This window comes from Phlebotomus papatasi, chromosome 1 (assembly GCF_024763615.1).
Source record: "Phlebotomus papatasi isolate M1 chromosome 1, Ppap_2.1, whole genome shotgun sequence".
In the NCBI taxonomy this organism is placed as follows: Eukaryota; Metazoa; Arthropoda; class Insecta; order Diptera; family Psychodidae; genus Phlebotomus; species Phlebotomus papatasi.
This window is the reverse complement of record NC_077222.1, coordinates 110,919,520-110,940,054: the sequence shown is the minus strand read 5'-3', so window position 1 is coordinate 110,940,054 and position 20,535 is coordinate 110,919,520. Positions and strand designations below refer to the sequence as shown.

At 33.7% G+C, this 20,535-nt stretch overlaps 1 protein-coding gene across 14 annotated transcripts in view; it reads right to left on the bottom strand.

Annotated features, from left to right (window-relative positions):
• LOC129799265 (regulating synaptic membrane exocytosis protein 2) overlaps positions 1-20,329 on the bottom strand; it is a 92,585-nt gene extending 72,256 nt beyond the window's left edge. For all 14 annotated transcript variants that reach the window (XM_055843000.1, XM_055843008.1, XM_055843011.1 and 11 more), the window contains exons 1-3: positions 18,892-20,329; positions 3,817-4,235; positions 3,508-3,712 (exon numbers count right to left, since the gene is read on the bottom strand). In XM_055843000.1, coding sequence (XP_055698975.1) covers positions 3,508-3,712; positions 3,817-3,926 — 315 coding nt within the window. In that variant the 5' untranslated portion in view covers positions 3,927-4,235; positions 18,892-20,329. The remainder of the gene's footprint in view (positions 1-3,507; positions 3,713-3,816; positions 4,236-18,891) is intronic.
• Between the last annotated feature and the right edge of the window lie 206 nt (positions 20,330-20,535).

Genomic DNA, 20,535 nt, shown 5'->3' with positions numbered 1-20,535 from the left:
TGACTTTTAAACACGCGATTTTAGCCTTAATGCGAAAAATGAACCAGGTATTTAGTAAGATTCTTAGTGGATTCATGTGATACACTGTAATTCTCAGAAAATTTCATGTCCTCCGAATGGGATCAAACTTTCCCAAAGAGTTTCTGGCTCTTCTCTGGATCATAAAAATTTACAGAAACATATTGCAAAAAATAAAAGAAAGAAAAGCTTACTTTTACGTAAAGGTTACCATTTACTTACATTAAGTTTTCAATCTAGTTACAAAAAATTTCTGGGGATATAAAGTCAGCAAAAGAGATTTTTAGAAATTTCTTAAAGCAAGAGTGAGCTATTTTCAGGGGCCAATCAAGCCTAACAAAAAGTGAAGCTATTTTTCAGTTTCCCTTGTAAAAATTTTGCAGCTATTGCACCGCGACTTAAACAAATTTGCTCGTAGTTCTTATACTATTTCGGCGAACATTATGAAATATGTGTTTTTAGATAGCTTTTAATACACGATTTCCATATACATCAGAGTGATAAGTCAATTCTCTTTAGGAAAAAACTTGCCAATAGTCTTCAGTACCTCTATGCAAAAACGAATGGAAAAATGAAATGTCGAGGAAAATGCATGTTCGATAGGCTTCCTTTTCTCCTCGAACACAAAGGGAGAGCAGTATATGACATGCTTTTCTCAACTTGTCACCGTTTTGAAGCCTAAACGGTTAAAGATATGGATTTCCGGTCTTCGATGACCTACCTAAAAACTATCCTCTTGTGAGTTCTATTACCGAAACTATCTCTCACCTCGTCCGTGCACTCCAATATCATATTCTTTTATTATATCTTAAAATTTTCATTAGCGATTTCATTTATTTTACTGCTCGAACTTAAAGAAAGCAGTTATAATTCGCTTTTGTTTCAACTTGTCACCGCATTGGACTTTAAACGGTAAGAGATATTAATTTTCGATCTTCGGTGACCCCTAATACAATTATCTCCTGATGATTTTTTTTCCTTTTAAGCATGTTTCTTTGCTTTATTGATAATTAATAAACCATAATAATGAATAATTTTATAGATACAGTAGACACTCGCTAATTCGGCTTTTTTAAGATTGGGCTACTTTTTAATTCGGGCGGCAGTTAAATTCGAAAAATGTTTGTTGACATTTTTTAATTTTGATTTTGATTATCGAATGAAGCAAATATCCGTAAATTTGCAGTAGTTTGCCGAAGTTTTGAAAAAAAAACTTTGCATTATTAAGGGGTTTTTCATAAAATTTACGATAAATATGATAAATATTTACTTAATATGTGCATGCAGATGAAGAAAAAATCTTTGCATTTCAAAAAGTTTGCCGCCCGAATTCCTCTCTAATTCGGGTGACATTTTGATCTCAAATGGCCGAATTTGAGAGAATCTGTTGTAATAATAAAGGATGAAAAATTGCCGACACTCAGGACGATATTCATTGTGAGTCCTTGTAAAAACGACTTTATCCTTTCGAAAAAATACTATTTTGTCATCGAATTACTTAAGATCGGCTATACCGATAATGATAAAATTTGGTATGGAGTCAATGTATGACTTCAGCTATTTATTTATGGATTATATCTCCTTCCCCCACCCCTCCTTCCAGTAGCCCCCATACAAAATGAGGACCTTTTTCATTATAACTTTTCTCTGAGAAGAAGTTAAAAGCTGAAATTTTGCATGAGATCAATGCGAATAGTGTTTTAAGGTAAATTTGCATCGAACATTGCAATATTATGGCCCTTAATCCATTCGTAGCCACAGCATTACACATTAAACGCGAATTGAGAGATTTTGGAAAATTAATTGATATCAAAATAATTGCAGGATAAGAATTTTTAGTGACTAGTCTGCCAACATAGGTAGAAATACATTTTTTTAAATTATTTTTTACCTTCACGGAAAGTTATACAAAATGTATGCACGAATTTATGCACGAAAGTTTGATATCGCGTCGATTTTGATAATATTTTTCTTTATATTCTTTCCTGATTTGATTTCTGGGAGGTAAATTCTATTCTTAGATACTTACTCTATCTAACTAAATGGAGTTTGAGTAGGGTGTCAATAGGTTCTGACACGAATACTTAAAGTGTCAATAGGTGTTCCATTCACCCTACATTGACTGAATAAATTGAAATGACCTCTAAATTGAATTGGCGGGCTTTCTGAGGTGGTTAATCTTATGAATCTCAACCACAACAAGCTAATCAAAGCTTATCATGAGTTTCCAATACAACAGCAAAACGCCCACACCATTAAAAAAGTGAATTTTGCACAATATGGTAGTATAAATGGGAAAATACAGAAAGAATTATAACTCATAGAGCTGAGTAAATTATTGGCAAACCAGGCGCCTCCATCAAGAGTCCTGATCGTCCTGATGAACAATCCAAAAAAAAATGTACAATGGAAATGAATAATTTAAAAACCACAGCAAAGGAATATAATTCTCTGACCTAAAAACTAACAATACATAGTTTGTACGTGAATTTGAATACTTTAGAGATATTTGTGGTCAAAATTTTCATTTTGTTTTTCACATTTAATTGCAGCTATTGGAACTCCCATGAAAACCATTAAAATGTTCTAAATTCTGCAACATTTGGTTTTAAATTTTGAATTCTTTTGGCAAAGTTTTAAGATTTTTATTTTGAAATGTGATTAGTGTTACTTTTTCGTGTAATATTTTGGTTGTTTAGACAAATTTTTGCTTGTTTTTTTTTTAACCAAAACACTTTAAAAAGGTAATTTTTTTATGATATTTTGTACCTAATTTCAAGCATCAATTGATTTATTCAACTCCTCTATCTACTGTGGAAACTTTAATTTCCTCTTTGATTGACGAAGGAAAATTATTAACTTTTCAATTGACATGTGCATTTTCAATTGAAGCCATACCATTTGTAAAAAGGTCAATCATGTGACAAGTGATATCTCTATCCACGTTCATATTATTGTGACACGATGTTCACACTTAATGCCGTCAACTGAGAGATTTTCACAATAAGGCTATACTTCATGAGAGCAACACAATATGTGGAGGTATACCCCTTTTAAGGAACAGTTATTGTACGGGGTATTGTATTTGAGGATTAACCTGAACATCATTGTCCCACCTATTCCCTTTAGTCCCTTCTTTCATTGGGGCTGCAAAAATCTCTCACACAATAAAATCAACACCGCATTTTCTTTTCCTCAACGTAACCCTCCTATTGTTGCATTATGCAACAAAATAGTGTGAAAAACCCAAAGAAAAGACATTTTCTCCCTTCGGCTTTTGTGATGATCAGAAAAATGTGGAATAATTTTTCACCCAGGAAAGTCACCACAAAATGAAAATACCCCACATATAAACCTCAGATAGCATTATTGCGTCCAGGAAGAACTTTCTTCATATCATCTTGGAGGAGTAAAGGCATATTTTTTTTTTTTTTGGACAGGAGGAATGATGCATCAAAGTTTTAGTGAAAACAGGATACAATAACTTACCTTGGTACTCCGAAGGGTGACTTTTCCACCACATCTGGCACAACATCTTATGCTGCAATAGTGACAAATATGTCCGATGCCATCGGCAAACTTTGTCTTGAGGCAAATGTGGCAGGTGGCATCAAGTTCCACGCCAGCCTTCTTCTGCTGCTCCGCTCTGTGTCTTATTGTATCTTCCAGGACGGCTACTTCGTCCTGCTTCCGTCTGAAAATTCCACAAAAATCCCCAAGGAAAAAAAATATAGTAACCCCATAGCCAAAAGATTTCACAAAAGACTTTGGCTACAGGGTTCAATTTGAATGACTCACCTCATGATCTCATTTTCGCGCTCCTCCTCCTGCTTTTGACGCATCATGACCGACTCAATGATGGCACGCTCCTCAGCGGTCAGATGCGATAGATCCGGCATATCTGCCATCTCGACTAATGGTATCACTTTAGTAACCTTCTTCCTCGCCACTCACACTCACAGTGTCACCAAGAATCTCTTCTCAAACATCCACCGTGGTCATAGTTTGTGCGTGTCGTGGAAAAAAGTGCGCAATTTCATGCGCAACACTTACACTATTAGCCACCTGTACTTTATAGTGTCCATTCACAGAGTCTAAGTCCTCAAAATCACTGCACTTTTCGGACATTTGTACCAAATTCTTCTGTACAATTTATGGTGTGTGTGTTTAGTTGTTGTTCCAACATTCACTTTAGCCACTCCTTCCAGGGGGAGCACCTGAAGTTAAATAGAGAAAAAAGATTTAACATGTGCAATTTTAGGCCACGCCCCCTTCAAGAATTAAGACTAACAATTCCTTTTGTTGCATTTTTTTGTGTTAGATATGACGATCATGATACATTTTCAGGACATGGAATGATTACATCCGGAGGGTAGAGCCAGAAAACATTTGTGAATAGAATTTAAGCCACGCCTCTTAAAGGAATTTAAGAAAAATGCTAAGAAAAGAAAAGTGAAAAAGGCGAGCAAATGAAAAATTCGTCAATCACGACTTGACGATGACCGCGCCCACTTTTGTCAAAACACTGTATTATATTTTATATATTTGTCATTTCGATTGAGACAATTTGAACTTTAGTTGTGGCCAGCGCCATCTTAGCGTTGCTGACCAACCTCCAGAGCGAAACGATCGATAAAATGCAAAGAATACCAGCAAATTTCTTCAAAGGCTATATAAACTACAAAAAAAGCATTATACAGAAAATTTTTTAAACACATTGTTACGATTCTGAGGTAAGATAGAATCTTCAAACCCCTCGAAATCACCCTCAAACAGGGGCATGATGTTTCCTATGTTTCCCATATGTTTCTAGCGTGCCGAAAAAACTTTTTGAGTTTATTAGCTGTTTTCTGCCATTGTAGAATGAATTAGCAAATAATACAAATACAAAATAAAAGTGAATTTAATGTAGAATAGGCAACCGAAAACCCCAAATTGGCAACCTGCATAGTTTCGGAGATATCTCGTGAAATTTGTACGAAAACGGGAAAAAATTTACACTAAAACTGGTCGCATTTCTCAGAGCTAATGTCACCCCCCTGCCCTCAACTAACTCACGACCGAAAAAAGAGCAAAGATAAGCTTTCAAGTCTAGGAAAAACACCGGGATTCTTCTTGTAGACTTTTATTACTTCACTGATACATTTTTCTTTAATTCCCGAGGCCAGATGGGCGCTTTGAACACCAGGGTTAAGGAAATTCTCCCTCACTTCGGGGTGGATCTTTCAGAGATCCCCCATGGTCAAGCAGGGACAAATCCGGAAAGTCTACTTAAATTCTCTCACTCTCTATGGTTGCATTTTTATATACATTGCTCGCAAGAATTATAAAGTAAAAGTGAAAAAATCGCATACAAAATCGTAACAATATTTAGAAATTATTTGAATCAAATGAGAAATTATACTGAAACAAGAGACCAAGGCCAGGATGTGAGGGCCATTGGTGTAGAGGGTAAGAAAAGGAATCATGAGGTAGTGCTCTAGGCAGGGGACCATCAAGCCTAACAGAAAGTGAAGCTATTTTTCGCTTTTCCTTGTAAAAATTTTGCAGCTATTGCACCGCGAATTAAACTAATTTGCTCGTAGTTCTCGTATAACTTTGGCGAACATTATGATATATGTATTTTTAGATAGCTTTTAATACACGATTTCCATATACATCAGAATGATAAGTCAATTCTCTTTAGGAAAAAACTTGCCAATAGTCTTCAGTACCTCTATGCAAAAACGTATGGAAAAATGAAATGTCGAGAGGCTCCTGACTCTACGTGAATTGTCCCTTTAGTATTTTTTTTGGGTGTTGTATACAGGCGTACCGATTGAAGCTGTTTCATAGATCACTAGAAAACCGTTCCAGAAAAGAAAAATTGGTTGTAAATATCGTGCTTCTGGATCGTGTGACTTTTAGAGCATTGCAATCACATTGGCAAGTTCTTAAGCTTTTTAAAAAATTCAAATTTGACTTAATCGGTTGAAAAATAGGTTGCCCAGAGCGGTTAAACTTTATTTTATAAAAATTCGAAAGTACGAATTTTCCAGTCATAAGTATTTATGGACGAATACTGGCTTGGGCTACCTTTAAAACATATCCGAAAATAAAAGAAATCGTTGGGGCCGTTTTCGAAATAAACCAAATCACCGAAGATCATAAGTTGATATCTTTTACGGTTTGATGTTGGTGAATGTGGTTTGTTTACCGGTTTGTATCGGTAACAAGTTTAAAAAACGAAATTTACAAATAGTTAAATAATATACTGAAAATAGGTAAATTTAAAAGTTATTTTTAAACAAAATGCCTTTTTAAACAAATCAAGTAATGTATAAATCCTGTCCCAAGAATACACACTTTACAATCCGTGTAATAATTTGTTAATATGACTGATTTGAATCATGCGGTGCAATTTAGAAATATACTATTATTTGCAAAATTGTTTATAAATGTTTGAGAATTTCTGTTTGTGAAAAGAACAAACAGTGCCCGTCAATTGATCATGTTACGAACAATGTTTGTAAAAAAATACGAACTTCTTCGTAATTTCGTAACTTCGAACTTCTTCGTCTTCGTAAATGTTCGTAATTTTTTACAAACATTGTTCGTAACATGATCACTTGACGAGCGAGAACAAAAGAAACTTTTACGAACATTTCGTAAATCGATTTACGAAATATTCGTAAAAGTTCGTAGTTTTTTTATAAACTTTGTTTGTCTCTTGAGCATCTTATGTTCTTTAACAAAAATTTGTTCGTAAATGTTCGTAAACACATAAGGAAATGTTTGTAAAAGTTTGTCAAACAAACAAAAATGTACGGACAAATGTTTGTAAAAGAACGAAAATGCTCGTCAAGTGATCATGTTACGAACAATGTTTGTGAAAAAATACAAACTTTCACAATTTTTTTTTGTGGGTTATGCCCAACGAACAATAACTTTCGTTTGTAAATATGTTTTCAAAATTTTATATGAGAGAGAGCGAGATTACTAGATCTCGATTTCATTCACTCTCATTGAAATGTCAAAAACATGTTTACAAAACAAAAGTTATTGTGCGTCGGGCATAATGGGATTTACGAGCATTTTATAAATCCCCAATAGGAATTCACAAATATTTACGAACAATTCTACAAAATATTTTTTCTGTATTAATTCAACTAAAATGAAAAGACGTGTACGTGCAACATAAGATTTGAAATAATTTTACGGTCTTTGTAATAAACTTTAATAAATATCGTAATATATCAATAATTTTGGCGTTCAATTCACAAATTATTTAACATAAATAGTAAGCTCAATCTAAGAATTTCCCAAAGTGAGGCAGTAACATCTTCTGGAAAGTATATTAAGAAAACTTATGCAGAAAATGTAATTCAAAATGATTTTTTCCTTCTCTGCCAGAACATGCAAAATACTTTTTCCATCATGTAAATCCAAAAGAGTTTGCCAAAATGCGATAAATCCTGGAAAATTGTATTTTTCCACTCAACTGTTATTCTTGGGGGCAAAATTGTCCCAAAAACTTTCCTTCGTCTCGTGTGGAAATTTCTTTTTGGGGTTTTTCTCGCCAGGCTCTTGAGGAAGGGGCGCAGCAACGAAAGGGGCACAGTTGTGTGTTGGGGAGCCTCCATTTGATGGTGAAAAAGGGAAAATTCGTACATTGAACTCCGTATGCAGATGGCAAATAGAAGGCAGTATAAAGTGGGAAAGTTTTCTGCAATAATTCTGTGGTGGGTAAGAAATTTAAACATTTGGTTTGAAAATGCAGGAGAATCTTTTGTTGTAGCAATTTCTTTCTCATTATTCGATTTCCTGCTGCAATTTCCGCTCCACCGAAAAGGGAGTGTCTTTCCTTCCCGGTGGTCTATAGTGCACCTTTCTCTCCCTTCCTCACCTGGCAAACCTCATCGGCCACCAGAGTGGGAAAGTTCGGTGGAAAGCTCTCGAGACAAAAGTGCACAAAGGAAAATGTGGGATTCACATGAAAACACTAAGCAAGAGGGAAATGGAAACTTCACTTCTCTATGGGTTAAATTTTCGTGAAAATCGCTTCTGTTGCACCCAAGTTTCAGGTGTTGTGATTGAATGAATTAAGTGGTGTTGGGTTTATTTTATTGAGCACAAAATTTTCACATGGAACTCCTGAAGAGGGAAATCTTCGAAATCTTACTTCTTGTAAACTACATAGAATGCAGTTATATAAGTATTTGAAATATGTTTAAAAAATATTCCATATTCTTATATTCTTATTCCATATTCAAATATTCTTAAGGCTTCTAGGGGGAAGTGGGGCTACTTTGAGCTGTGGGGCTACATTGTTATACGATTTTTTCGCATACTATTAATGGAAACTGGTCTTAAACATGCTGTAATTTGGATAGACAAAGTAATTGTGGATCTAAATAAAATAATTGTAAAAACCAGCTTCATTTAGAAATAGGCGAATAAGTCGTATAACAATCTAGCCCCGCAGCTCAAAGTAGCCCCACTTCCCCCTAGATGTTGGGAGAAATTTTCAAATTTCTGTCAAAAATTGCATTTTTGACAGAATTTTGAGGTTTCTACATACAGCATTGCAATAGTAGTTTTCTTCAAAAAAAGCAATTTTTGACGAAAATGCTTTCAATGTGTAGAAGCTTTTAAAGATTTTAAAGGAATTAGAATTTTCCGAATTAGATACAAACTCAATTTATATTACTATTTAGATAATATTTATAATATAGTCCTATGTAAGTACCTTATATTTTTGTGCATGAATAAAATTCAAATTCAAAAATTCAAATTAAATTTGAAATTGAAAATTTGATTCTGTAAGATATCTTATTCAATCAAATCAATAAAAGATATTTATTTGCAAAAAAAAATAAAATAAAATTATAACTTAGAAACAAACAGAATATTTTATATGTATATGCTAAATTGTATAATCATTTACACAAACATCTAGCTCTACAGCTATATTTGTCCGGAACCAAGAACTTCAATCATAGCTTTAAATTTTTTTTAAATAACAATTACCCTTCAAGCGAGAATAATTAGGAAATTAGGAATTACTAAATTATTCCGAATATAAGAAGTGATGTAGTTTCATAGATAAGTTACTTTCGCAAATATGGGAAGGCGTTCAGTCTTCGTACACGCTCTTGCATCGAAAACTTTATATTTTTCGTCCCATATTATTTTAATGAATCTGACCAAGTAACAAATATATATTGTAATCATTGTAAAAGTCAGTCTCCTCAAGTCACACATTTTCTGAAAAAATAGGGTAATTCATTAAAGAAATATGGGAAAAATATGAAGTGTTCAAAGACAAAGTGCTTACAGAGCCTTAAAGCTTGGAATAATTTGGAATAATAAATAAATTATTAAGAAATTTTGTTATATTGTTTATTTTTAAATAGTGATCCAAGAGAATCTATCTTTCCTCATAGTTAGTTTGAATATGATTCATATTCGATTAACAAATTAATCTTGAATAAAACTTGAACTGAGCGAAACTGTCCCACTCAACCCCTTGGCAAGTTCCGATTTGAAGCCAATTTCCTAAATTGATCTCGGACTCAGCTTACAGTGCTCAGAGGAAAAAAATTATTTAAACAAAAATTTAGTATATTTATCCCTCCATACGGAAAGGTATCTTATAATACGGAAAAACTTCTCACTTTTTAAATATTTAGCATAACTGTAGCGAATGCAAAAAATCCCATATAAATTTAAATCGAAGTATGAGAAAGTGGCTTCAAATTTCAGGCTACTTGCCAGGGGGTTGGTCCCACTCTTTCCTATAGCTTTTTTTTGCAAACAAAAACTAATGCTCAAAATCTTAAATAACAAGCTATTTTTGCTTTTCAGGATTTAATGGGTCATTTATTGTAGTCCAATCCTAAGTAAACATTTTTCAATAAATTTTTATTGATAAAAATTTATAAAACTTAAAACAAATGGCTAAGCCTTACGTGCTGGATACACCTATAACTCTTACAAATTAAGCCAAAGAGACGGCTTAACGTAATTATAACCAAAATAATGATTAGGCTGCATTTCCATCATGCTTCCCACTAAGCTATCTCTCGGCTTAAGCTGTAAGTCTGTGTAGGGTACTAAAGACTGTATAGGGTATTATGTCCGAAAACCTCTATAACTAAAATTTTAGTTTAGGATTTTTTAGTGTTAGAGTTTGTCTTAATTTATTAAATTTTTTAAATATGGTTCTAATCTATATTTTTTCAATAGACCTTTGAAGCTAAATATATATATATTTTAATTCTATGACACTTTAGAAAGATAATCCGATATAGTATATGACTTTTGCAATCCAAACATAGACATCGCACCTCCGCAATATGAGTGGCATTTTTAGAATTTTTCGATTAATACAGAATTAGCGAGAGAATTTTATGCACTTTCAGGATTAAATTTTATCTCAAAACGTTTATACTGAAGATTTTCTTAAATTTTAGATATTTTTGTTTGCTGCATAAGTCTCGTTTCCGAGATTTTCTCAAAAAGATTGATAAAAGAGTGGCATACTTGCATCATACACACAACTTAGATAAAATGATAATTAACTACAAAATTTATTTTCTTTCAATTTATAATTTGTTAGAAAATGTTCTTGAATTAATCTATGCCATTGCATATCTATGCTATCACATTTATGAAAAATTTGAGTCTAATCCCCAAAAATTTTAAGTATACACTGAGAAAAAAACGGGAGTGCGATTAACCTTTTTTCCACATAACTTTAACACTTTTTAGGTGTAAAAATATATCAACATTTTTTAATGTTAATTTTACACCTTTTTAAGGGTAGAAACAACACGAAACAGAGTTACTTTAACCCCTAATACACCTAAATAGGGTAATATTTACACCGATTTCGGATCAATACTGCACGGTAAAATAAACATTTCCGGAATGTTATTTTAACTTTTTCTCTCAGTGTAATAATGACGTACTGCACAAAAACACTGTACTTTTTTTTAAATTTTCAATTTTTCTCAAAACTCTTAAATATGTTTTATAAAGTTGTATAAAATCAGAAAAATTATTCATCAAATGACTTCAAAACTCCCAAATGGTAAGTGCCACTAAAATCGCGGAATATATACTAATATACTGATAGCGATATACTGATTTGTGATTTTCCAAATCAATTTTTCAAATACTAATTGCTAATTCCTTTTGTATCATAAAAAGCTTTTTCACCATTAACTTATTTTTGAGGAATTACACCATTGAAAAAAGTAAGGTTGAATGAAATTTGACTTGCTGGATATCTTACAATCCAGAAAAGGTTAATGGCTAAGAATTAAGAAAATTTACTATCTTCAATCAGGAACAAAAATAAGCAAAGATAACAACCAAATCTAATTTCTCTTGACTCGAATACAAGAGACTAAACGGTTTCAGATATTTACTTTTACTTTTGAATGACCCTTAGTAAATTAAATTTATCTAGCGGACATTTTCTTCAATTTTCCACTTAAGTATTTTTCTCGACGATATTTTCATGAAAAATTCGCAACCTTATGTCTGTGAGTTGGTGCCAAAAACACACAACACCCAGCCTTAAAAAATTCATGAAAACCTCCGATTTTCTCGCTAGAGCATAAAGTCTAGAAGCCAAAAGTGCATTGACCAAAAATTGATAAAACCACCCCGTTTTTGTGCAGACGCTAAAGGGTTACAAACTCAGGGCATAGAATCGCGACTCCTAATTCTGTGAATCCTCATTAATTGTAGACTATGTAGAGCATGCTAAATGTATTTTCCCGAGTATATCTGTGCTTTTTTTGTGTCTTTTGCCATGCGTTTCAGCAGTTGCACTGCAAGAAATCCATTAGGTTGGAAAATGAGGTCGGCGGCGTGCTCTTACATCCCCTACCTCTGACTAGTTTTGCAAATATTGCAGAAAAAGATGGGTGGGATAATTTACCGCCCCATTCATTTTCTCTTCTCCTCCACTTTTCCTTTCCAAAGTCGCAACAATTTTCCATCGATACACCAGAAAATGCGATTGTGGAAAAGGGAAAAAGCTCCCTTTGTCGTGCGTGAATTTTCCCGTGCGCAAAAGGAAAAGCAAAAAGGATGAGAATGTATGAGGTAACCACCCTCTTTTAGGTACTATAAACGTTATTAACCTTTTACCGGTCACTCATTCTTCAATAGTCACCCCCAACCAACCCAGGAACACCCCAAAGCCCACCCACAAAGTACTGTCTCATAGATATTTATAGAAAGATTCAATACAGAATTTGTATGAATATTTACTCAAGTTATGAAAAGTTACGCGAAATATTTCAGGGCAAGTTCAAATTGAAGAATCATTTTCCACTGAAGTTTATGGTTTACAAGAATATTTTTAAAAATATATATGAAGAATTTCTTGAGAAATTGGAGAAAATAACATATGAAAGAGCTTTTTCAAAAGCTCTTTTGGTTGTTTATTGTTGGTATATAATTTTGGCCATTAGTGCTAAGACGGCAATGGACGATGACGATTTGTCCACAGATTTGGTAGGATTCCTTTAATCCCGAAAGTATTATATTAAAAAGCTTTGCGAAAGACTCAAATAAAAGTGCACTTAGCAACCTTCTTTCGTGTTTAATATATACAGTGGACTCTCGCTCAATCGGCTTATTTTCAATCGGGTGAAAAAATTTGTTGACAATTTTCACGTTTCATTTTATAGAAAATTTCCTCGAATTTCCTTTAGTTCCTCTTCTTTTATCGTGATTCATTACAATTGAGCGCTTTTTGTGGAATTTACAATCACTTTGACTCCCGAATCTCTCGATAATTTGGATGACATTTTGCCCCATATGCCTAATTGAGAAAGAGTCTACTGTATAGTGAAGTTATCAATAAAATAATGTCAAATTTAATTTGGACGTTACGTCAAAATTAAAATTGACAATACACATTGAGTCAAAATTAAATTCTTATTGCCAATAAGAATGATAGACTCTACAAAAATTTCTTATAAATTTTAAAGACAAATTTTATTAAATAAAATGTCAAAAATCGGCGGTATTTCACTAATATTAAATATCAAATTATTATAGATTTTTTATCACGAGATAAAGGATAATAAAAAAGTTTGTAAAAATTTGCAAATGTTTGTTAAAAATTGTTACTTTTGTACACAATATCAGGATTAACAAAAAGTCTTGTTAAATAGAGGTCATGTTGTTGGCTTTCTTGTAAAATTAGCGATAACAAATTGGGAGTTTTCGTAATTCATATGTCCTCCATTACCGCCTCGTTGTAAGTTATTGTGTAGGGCAAGTAACTGTTTAGAGAACAGATAATTTTAAATAAATTAAATTGAACTGAATTCAATTGAACGTTCTACTTTACAAACAATAACAAAACAGGATGCATTTTTAAAAGTCACACCCAATCCATCTGACACAGGGTAAGAGGTTCAACGTTAAAACATTAATGACCACCCAGATATCGTCATTGCTATAGAACTTAATGTTAATATTTGAATAGTAGGTCTTAAAAAAGTTTGATTTTCTTCACGTGAATGGCAGATGAATGAAATTGCCTTTAGCACCTCCTATTTTTATTTTCAAATATTGTACAAACAGTAGAAGAAATAAACCAATGAACCAGTAATATGTTGTACAGTGGAACCTCCATAGAGTCAATGTCCAATAGAATTAACAGCTATTATTTACACTACGGACTCCAGTAGTATCACCCTGAACTTTTGATATTAAGAATTAGGTGTCGCTGCGACAGGGGAAAGTGGGGCACCTTTGCAATTTGGATTTTTCACCTATTCTTAAATAAAATTGAGCCTTATTGTGATACAATTTAGGTGCACAAACAGATTGAAAAGCTTACATTATGATATGGCTGAGTTCTACTTAAACATACGAGAAAAACCCTAATTCAAAGGTGCCCCACTTCCCTCTATGTGTAGAGAATAGTATAGTGACAACATTAAACAATTTTAAACCTAAAATACGTAATAGTAAAAAATTACTATTTTTATTTCCAAATATTTTTTGGGAGGATGTTTCTGATCCAATATTAATTGATTTACGAAAATGTCCAATTTTTGTCTTTGAGTAAATACAGTGTGACCTCGATAGATTTAACTAATTATTTCCAGGCATATTGATATTGACTCTATTGGATGTGTTGACACTGTTCGTGCCCGATGTTACAGAATCTCTTTTGCAATCACTTTACTGAATCGTTCACAAATTTTGACAGTTTATCACTGATCATTCCACAGAGCTACAGGTTAATGCATTCGCAGAAGAAAATTATGCATACAAAACAAACAAATTCAACATCGAATTTTGGAAAATCGACTTTTCGATTATCGAATTAAAACCAGTGATATGGCCATTTGACAATTCAATTTTGACCCCTTATGGCTCGGGTGAGTCCGATTCCTCTCGTTCAGTAATAATCTTTCCGTATATTTGACTCTATCGGAGTTTATGTACATAAGTTCATACACGCACTAGGAGCAATTTCTTTAAAAAATGCCATTTTAATTTCATTTTTATTTTTTTAATTTCCTCTATCCTTGTAGGCAGAAACGTCAGAATCTTTTAAAAAAGGCAATTTTTGACGAAAATTGCTTCTAGTGTATAGACACCATAAGAGAGAACTTCAATCTCTCATGAATAAGACATAATTTTAAGGTTACCTCCTACATAACCTCACATTTTGGTAAAAGCTCTTAACCAAATTCTAATCAATTTTTGCAAAAAATATTTTTCAAGATTTTTTCTCATTTATTAAATATATTTTCATACTACAGTCCCAATTTTTCTCCAATAAAGAAGTCAATTAAAATATCTGTGAGATCCAATTTTATTTCACTTTTGGGGATTACAATGAAATTGTTTTGATGAAAAATTTCTCAGAAATGTACGCAAAAATAATTCAGTATTGCATACAATTCCATGAAACAAATAGGCCCTATTTATAGATGATGATGAAGATAGAGAATGTAAAAATGGATGTGAGCTTGGAGAAGAGGAGAAAAGTTCCGAATTGATTGAATTACAGCCAAGAAAGACGCACACGATGGATTCTATCGAGTCACACAATTATAGTGATTTCCCATCGCACTGATTCCCTGAAGAGTAAGCTATATCTCCACCTCTTGGGTACCCCATCCTCTTCAGTAAAGCTAACCCAATATATCTGGGCGAAAAGCATGGGAAATCATTTGATAATTTCCGATAGTAACAATCACACTTTGTTGGTGAGTAAATAACACCATTTTCACCAATAATTTCATCCACTTCACTTCAAACCGAGTGCCCTGCGCGTGTTTGTGCAGAAAAGAGGGACACAGAAGAGAAAAAAAATATGTATTAAAAAAAGACCGTTGGAGTTGGGAGAAAAGCTCCTTACGAGTGCTTTCGAGACTATATATATATATCCAAGCAGTTGGATGCTTGCGGGATAGAGTGCAAGAAGAGGAGCTTTTTCCATGTTCTTTTTATAGAAATATAAACACTCCACAGTTACACATACACACCCCAAAAAAAAGCAGTGATAGGCTCAAATAAGCTTATACGGTGATTGAGATTCTTTTACCCAATATCGAGATGAGAATATTTGGAATTCAGATCGTTTGCAAGTTTAATTATAAAAAGTTAATTTTTTGAACGAATGAATCCAAGATTAACAAAAAATAGACGGAACAGATAGAATTTACTCAATATAAGGGAAGATGGGGTAGTTTCACGCATGCTTTACTTTCAGAAATAAATATTTTTAGAATAAAAAAAATATTTTTTAATATATAATGATTTTCGGCCAATGAAATAGTGGCCTTAGCCAAGGAATAAAGGAGGAGAAGATCAAAGGTCAAAATCCCGTGTTTCAACTTCTTAAAAAATAATTATTAACATAATAATTAACAAACGCATCATAGTTACTTGAATATGGTTCATATTCGTTTAACAAATGAGTCCTGAAAGAAGTTCAACTGTGTGAAACTACCCAATGCTATATTTAAGGCTATCATATATCTAATAAAAAAGTTGAATTTCCAACAAGTTTTTTTTAATTGACATAGAAAAAATAAATCAAAAAATTAACCTTTAAATAGGTGTTAATACGCTTCTTAATCGTCAAAATTTGATCCTGGATATTAATTTAAAAATGTTTTGTTAAATGGTATAATTTTTTAAAACATAGAAACTTTATATGACGACCGGTAAAGGCACTAGAACCGAGAAATCGATTTTCTAAAAATTCAATGTTAGTCTCTGGGCTGACCTAAGGCAAGGTGGCTGTAACGAATTTAGGATCTTGCCTTAGAGCGCCATGGGATGTAAAGAAATCCATATCAAAGACAACAAGAAAAATCTTTAAAAGGCTATAATTAAGAAAGATATCAAGAATTCAAAGTGCAGAGCCCCAAATCCCATGCTCTGTGAAACCCCAGACCAATTGGCAAAGCAAGAAAATTCTAGATTTGACCACTGAGGAAGGTTTGGAGTTCGAGCCGAAAGCTTTGGGAAGAATCGTGTTTTTCTAAGCTATCCCATCCCCCGACGTTCGCCGGTTCTCTATTATTTATGTTAGTTTAATGTATCCTAGGTTGCTTCTACGACGGATTTTTAACCATCTATCCTTATAAAAATGGGAATATTAATGAAAAAGCATAATATTATTTGCATTTTATTAAATGCATTAATTAATTTTTTTAACAAGGTGAAGATATTAGGGTCGGAAGTGGTGTACAACTGAAAATGAAGTGCTTGGAAGTCTTTGGAAGTGGGAGTATCCGAAAATAAAGTCTTCTCTGTTTAATTCGAAAAAGTTAGTTGACATTTTACAAGTCCGGTTATGATAACAAAGCGGAATAAATACAGCTAAAATTTATTATGGCTTAATTTTTGTTGTAATTTCGCTACCGAAATATTCTTTTGAAGTTTAAAAATTTATTCACAATATTTATTATTTATGAAAAATGTGTCTTTCATTACACAGATAATATTAAAATGCAAGACAATCTACCGCTAGAAATTCAAAATAGAAGCAAAATATTAAAAAATATACGTAAAAATAAATCTCTTGAGAATTTTTTAAGTTTTTAAATGAGATTTTTCATAATATTGAATAAATTACAGATTTCTAAGTATGAGAAGTGCATGAAGTGCAAGAAGTGCTGGAAGTGCTGGAAGTATTGCAGCTTTTTCGGGAGTCTTCCAAAATGCTGGAAGTGCAAAGGGCTCTCAAATTGTGGAAGTGTCTGGAAGTGGTGTACACATTTTCACCCTAATATCCCCCCCTCATTTTTTTACTTTTCGAATTGGTCCCTGCTGTACAGGTGTTCCTGGACCGTAAGTCCAACTAGTGTAAAAATAAAACTCAGTAACCGTGTTTACTACTTCCCTAGTTTCACTTAAGCTTCAGTTCGTTCAGTTCCGTTCAATAGTGTAAAAGCCTTTGGTGTTTACTTTTCTAAGTAAGTCTTTAGGTAATAAATACTCAAGAAGCATTCTTTTTCTTAATATAGTCTTGTAGAATTCTCTAAATAAGGTGTTATAACCGAGATTCTCATAATCTGCTTATAGTGCTCTTAGTTCCATCATGGAGATTACTAAAAGCAAAGGGCTTAAGACCTTCTACAGGAATTTCAGGATAAAATTCTTATTTTAAGCATTTTAAAAGTGCATTAAAAAGCTTGCCAAAGCATCAGTTCTATGTTTGCATAAGGCAGCTAATTTGCTTTTTTGGTACTACTTTAGGGGTAAGTGGGACACCTTTGAAATTAGGATCTTTCTCCTATGTTTAAGTGGAATTGAGCCATATCATCGTGTAATTTAGCTTCATAATATGGTTGTGAAGCTAAATTATATCACGATAAGGCTAAATTTTATTTAAAATTAAGTGAAAAATCCCAATTTCAAAGGTGACCCACTTCCCCCTACGTGCTTAAAAGGTTTCTGAGGTCCTTAGTCCTCAGTTATTATTCAAAAGTATGATGTATGTATACCGTTTAATTTTACGATACGTTGTAAATATATTTTGAGTCATATAGTCTAGGGATAGGATATATCTGACGTCACAGACTAGTAATAATAATAATAATAATAATTAACGAAAATCGTATATGTTTATGATGTTTACTTTTTCCAGTCCTTTTCTATCGTTTATCAGTGAATATAATATTTGATTTAGATAGATCCTGTTTGTCATATAGGGGAGACCGGGGCAGAATTAGCCACGCATGGTATTAAACAGTGGGATGTTATAGCCGGTCTTAGAATAAATATTGAGGAAACCACTACTTATTCGAAATAAACCCTTCCTATTCTGAAATATTTTTCAGCCTGGTACAAACATTTTTTGTACAAATTATACGCAATCAAAAATTTCATTTGCTGGCTAATTCTGCCCCGGTCTCCCCTAAGCTTTGGTTATTATATTACAAAATAATGCGTTTTAAATTTTAAATATTCACAATGTCTATCGCTGTCTTACCATTAATTACTAGCCTTTATAGTAGAACTTTAGAAAAGAAAAGCTCTTTCACAGAGTCTCTTTTTTACAATTATTTTTTCACTTTCATTTCAAGTGTCTAAACTTTAAAGTTTGGGCCTGATCGGATGAGGTCGGATTTCATATCGGATCACAAAAGCTGAGATTCTAAGGAATCCCTTTTAAAAGAAAGCCCAATCATTAAGGCAAGTCATCCAGAGTTTTAACCTACTTTCCGAAAGGGACAGATGGCATACAACTCTTAGATTCATCTGGATGCCCTATTCCATTTTCCCCAAAGTCACGTTGGATTTTTCATTGCAACAAAAGAAATATTGAGGTAAATGGAGATAAATTTTCCAAAGTACGAATAGGAAAAAGACAAATTGTAAATTATATACCTAGAAAGAAGATTGTTGGAGCTTTTGATGTTTGCTGAATTTTTTTGTGAAGAAAAGCACTTGTTTCTGCAATCTCTTCAGCATGAAAGGCTTTTTGTCTCTCCCTCTTGCAAATTTCCCTTCTTTATAGCTAAAAAACAAATGGGAAATTTTTCCGTAGCACAAATTTCTTCACACACACAACACTCGATGGTAACAGAAGAATAGAACACTTTAGTGAGATGCAATTGTTGGTTATAAGGAGATTTTTTTTGGGGGGAGGTGCTGTGTGGCTGGTGCAGCCAAAAATTGTTGAGCTTGTGTCCAGCTATGAACCCAGAACTTCCAACTCAGCAGGTGAGAAATCCATGGGCCAGTAAAAATATGGCGATGGGCATTGTCATCGCTTTTCCATCATGTCCGTGTTTCTTCCTCTTTCTCACCATATCCCAGAAACACGGATGGCACTCTGAGATGCCCCCCAGACACCATTCACTTGTCCTCAAACGCATCCAGCCACCAGCATCACGCCAATCACTCTGATGGCCAGGGCAAATGTATTGCTTGGTAACCACCAGGCGCCCTCATCGAAAAGCTCCATGCTTATCTATCCTCTCCTCTTTTTCGAATCAAATTTATCACTCTTTTCTCCAACAATCGACACTGAGGGGGGGCTTTTCAAACACACACACGCGCACAGCTTTCACCAGACTTTTCTTTTTTTTTCTTGTTCCTCTCTGCGATGACAGAGTACAGGAAGGACGTCCAATGGGTGGGAAAACTTCAATCTACCAGATGATTTTTCCATCCACAAAACTCTCTCAGATCACCCAATTTTCCCACAAACTCCATTTTGGCAACACAAAAAGTCTCACTAATTTTTGATTTCTCTAAAAAAAAAACAGACAAAAGAATCCCACACAATTCACACCGAAAAAAAAATCACACCAAGATGGAGCCCCCGATTTTTCACTGTAACCTCTGCCACCACTACGGCCACTTTTTCACACTCTGTACCCTCAGCTTTGGGACTGCGTCAGATGCACAAGGAGCACCACACACAGCACTGCCCGAATTGCAAATCAAAATTTTCACAAATTGCCTTTTCCACCACCAAAAGCTCCCAGCAATTGAGGCAAAAGTCTTCTTCAGCAACTTTTTTTTTCGGTGGCTATATATCTCTTCTCCAACTATGAGTGTGTGTGTGTGAGTTTCACCTAATTTTCCACCAATGCACAAACGCGACATTCTCACCGTCGCCCCCTCATTTTCTCACATTTTTCCCATCATTCTTGCAACACTTTCCCCATGAATTTCTGCAAGATATCATGAACCACAAATCACAGAATTACACAAAAATTGTTCTCTAGCTCAAATTTTCTCACTGAAAATCACTTTTTTGATGACTTTTGTGGTGTATGCCGTCCTCTTGACGTCACAGAGCTAAGTATTGATTTTCTACATTGCGAAAAACTTGATATTCGATGTTAAAGCTCCCCAAAATGGGGCTGATTTTTGGGTTGTGTTCGCGCAACTCCAAAATGGATGGTTTTGGGGAAAAGCCCCACAGATGGCAACAAAAGCATTTTTGAATTTTCCAATATGAACTTGTAATAAAAGAAAAACTCCTTATCCAGGTGTGATATCCTTGAGAAAAATGTCATC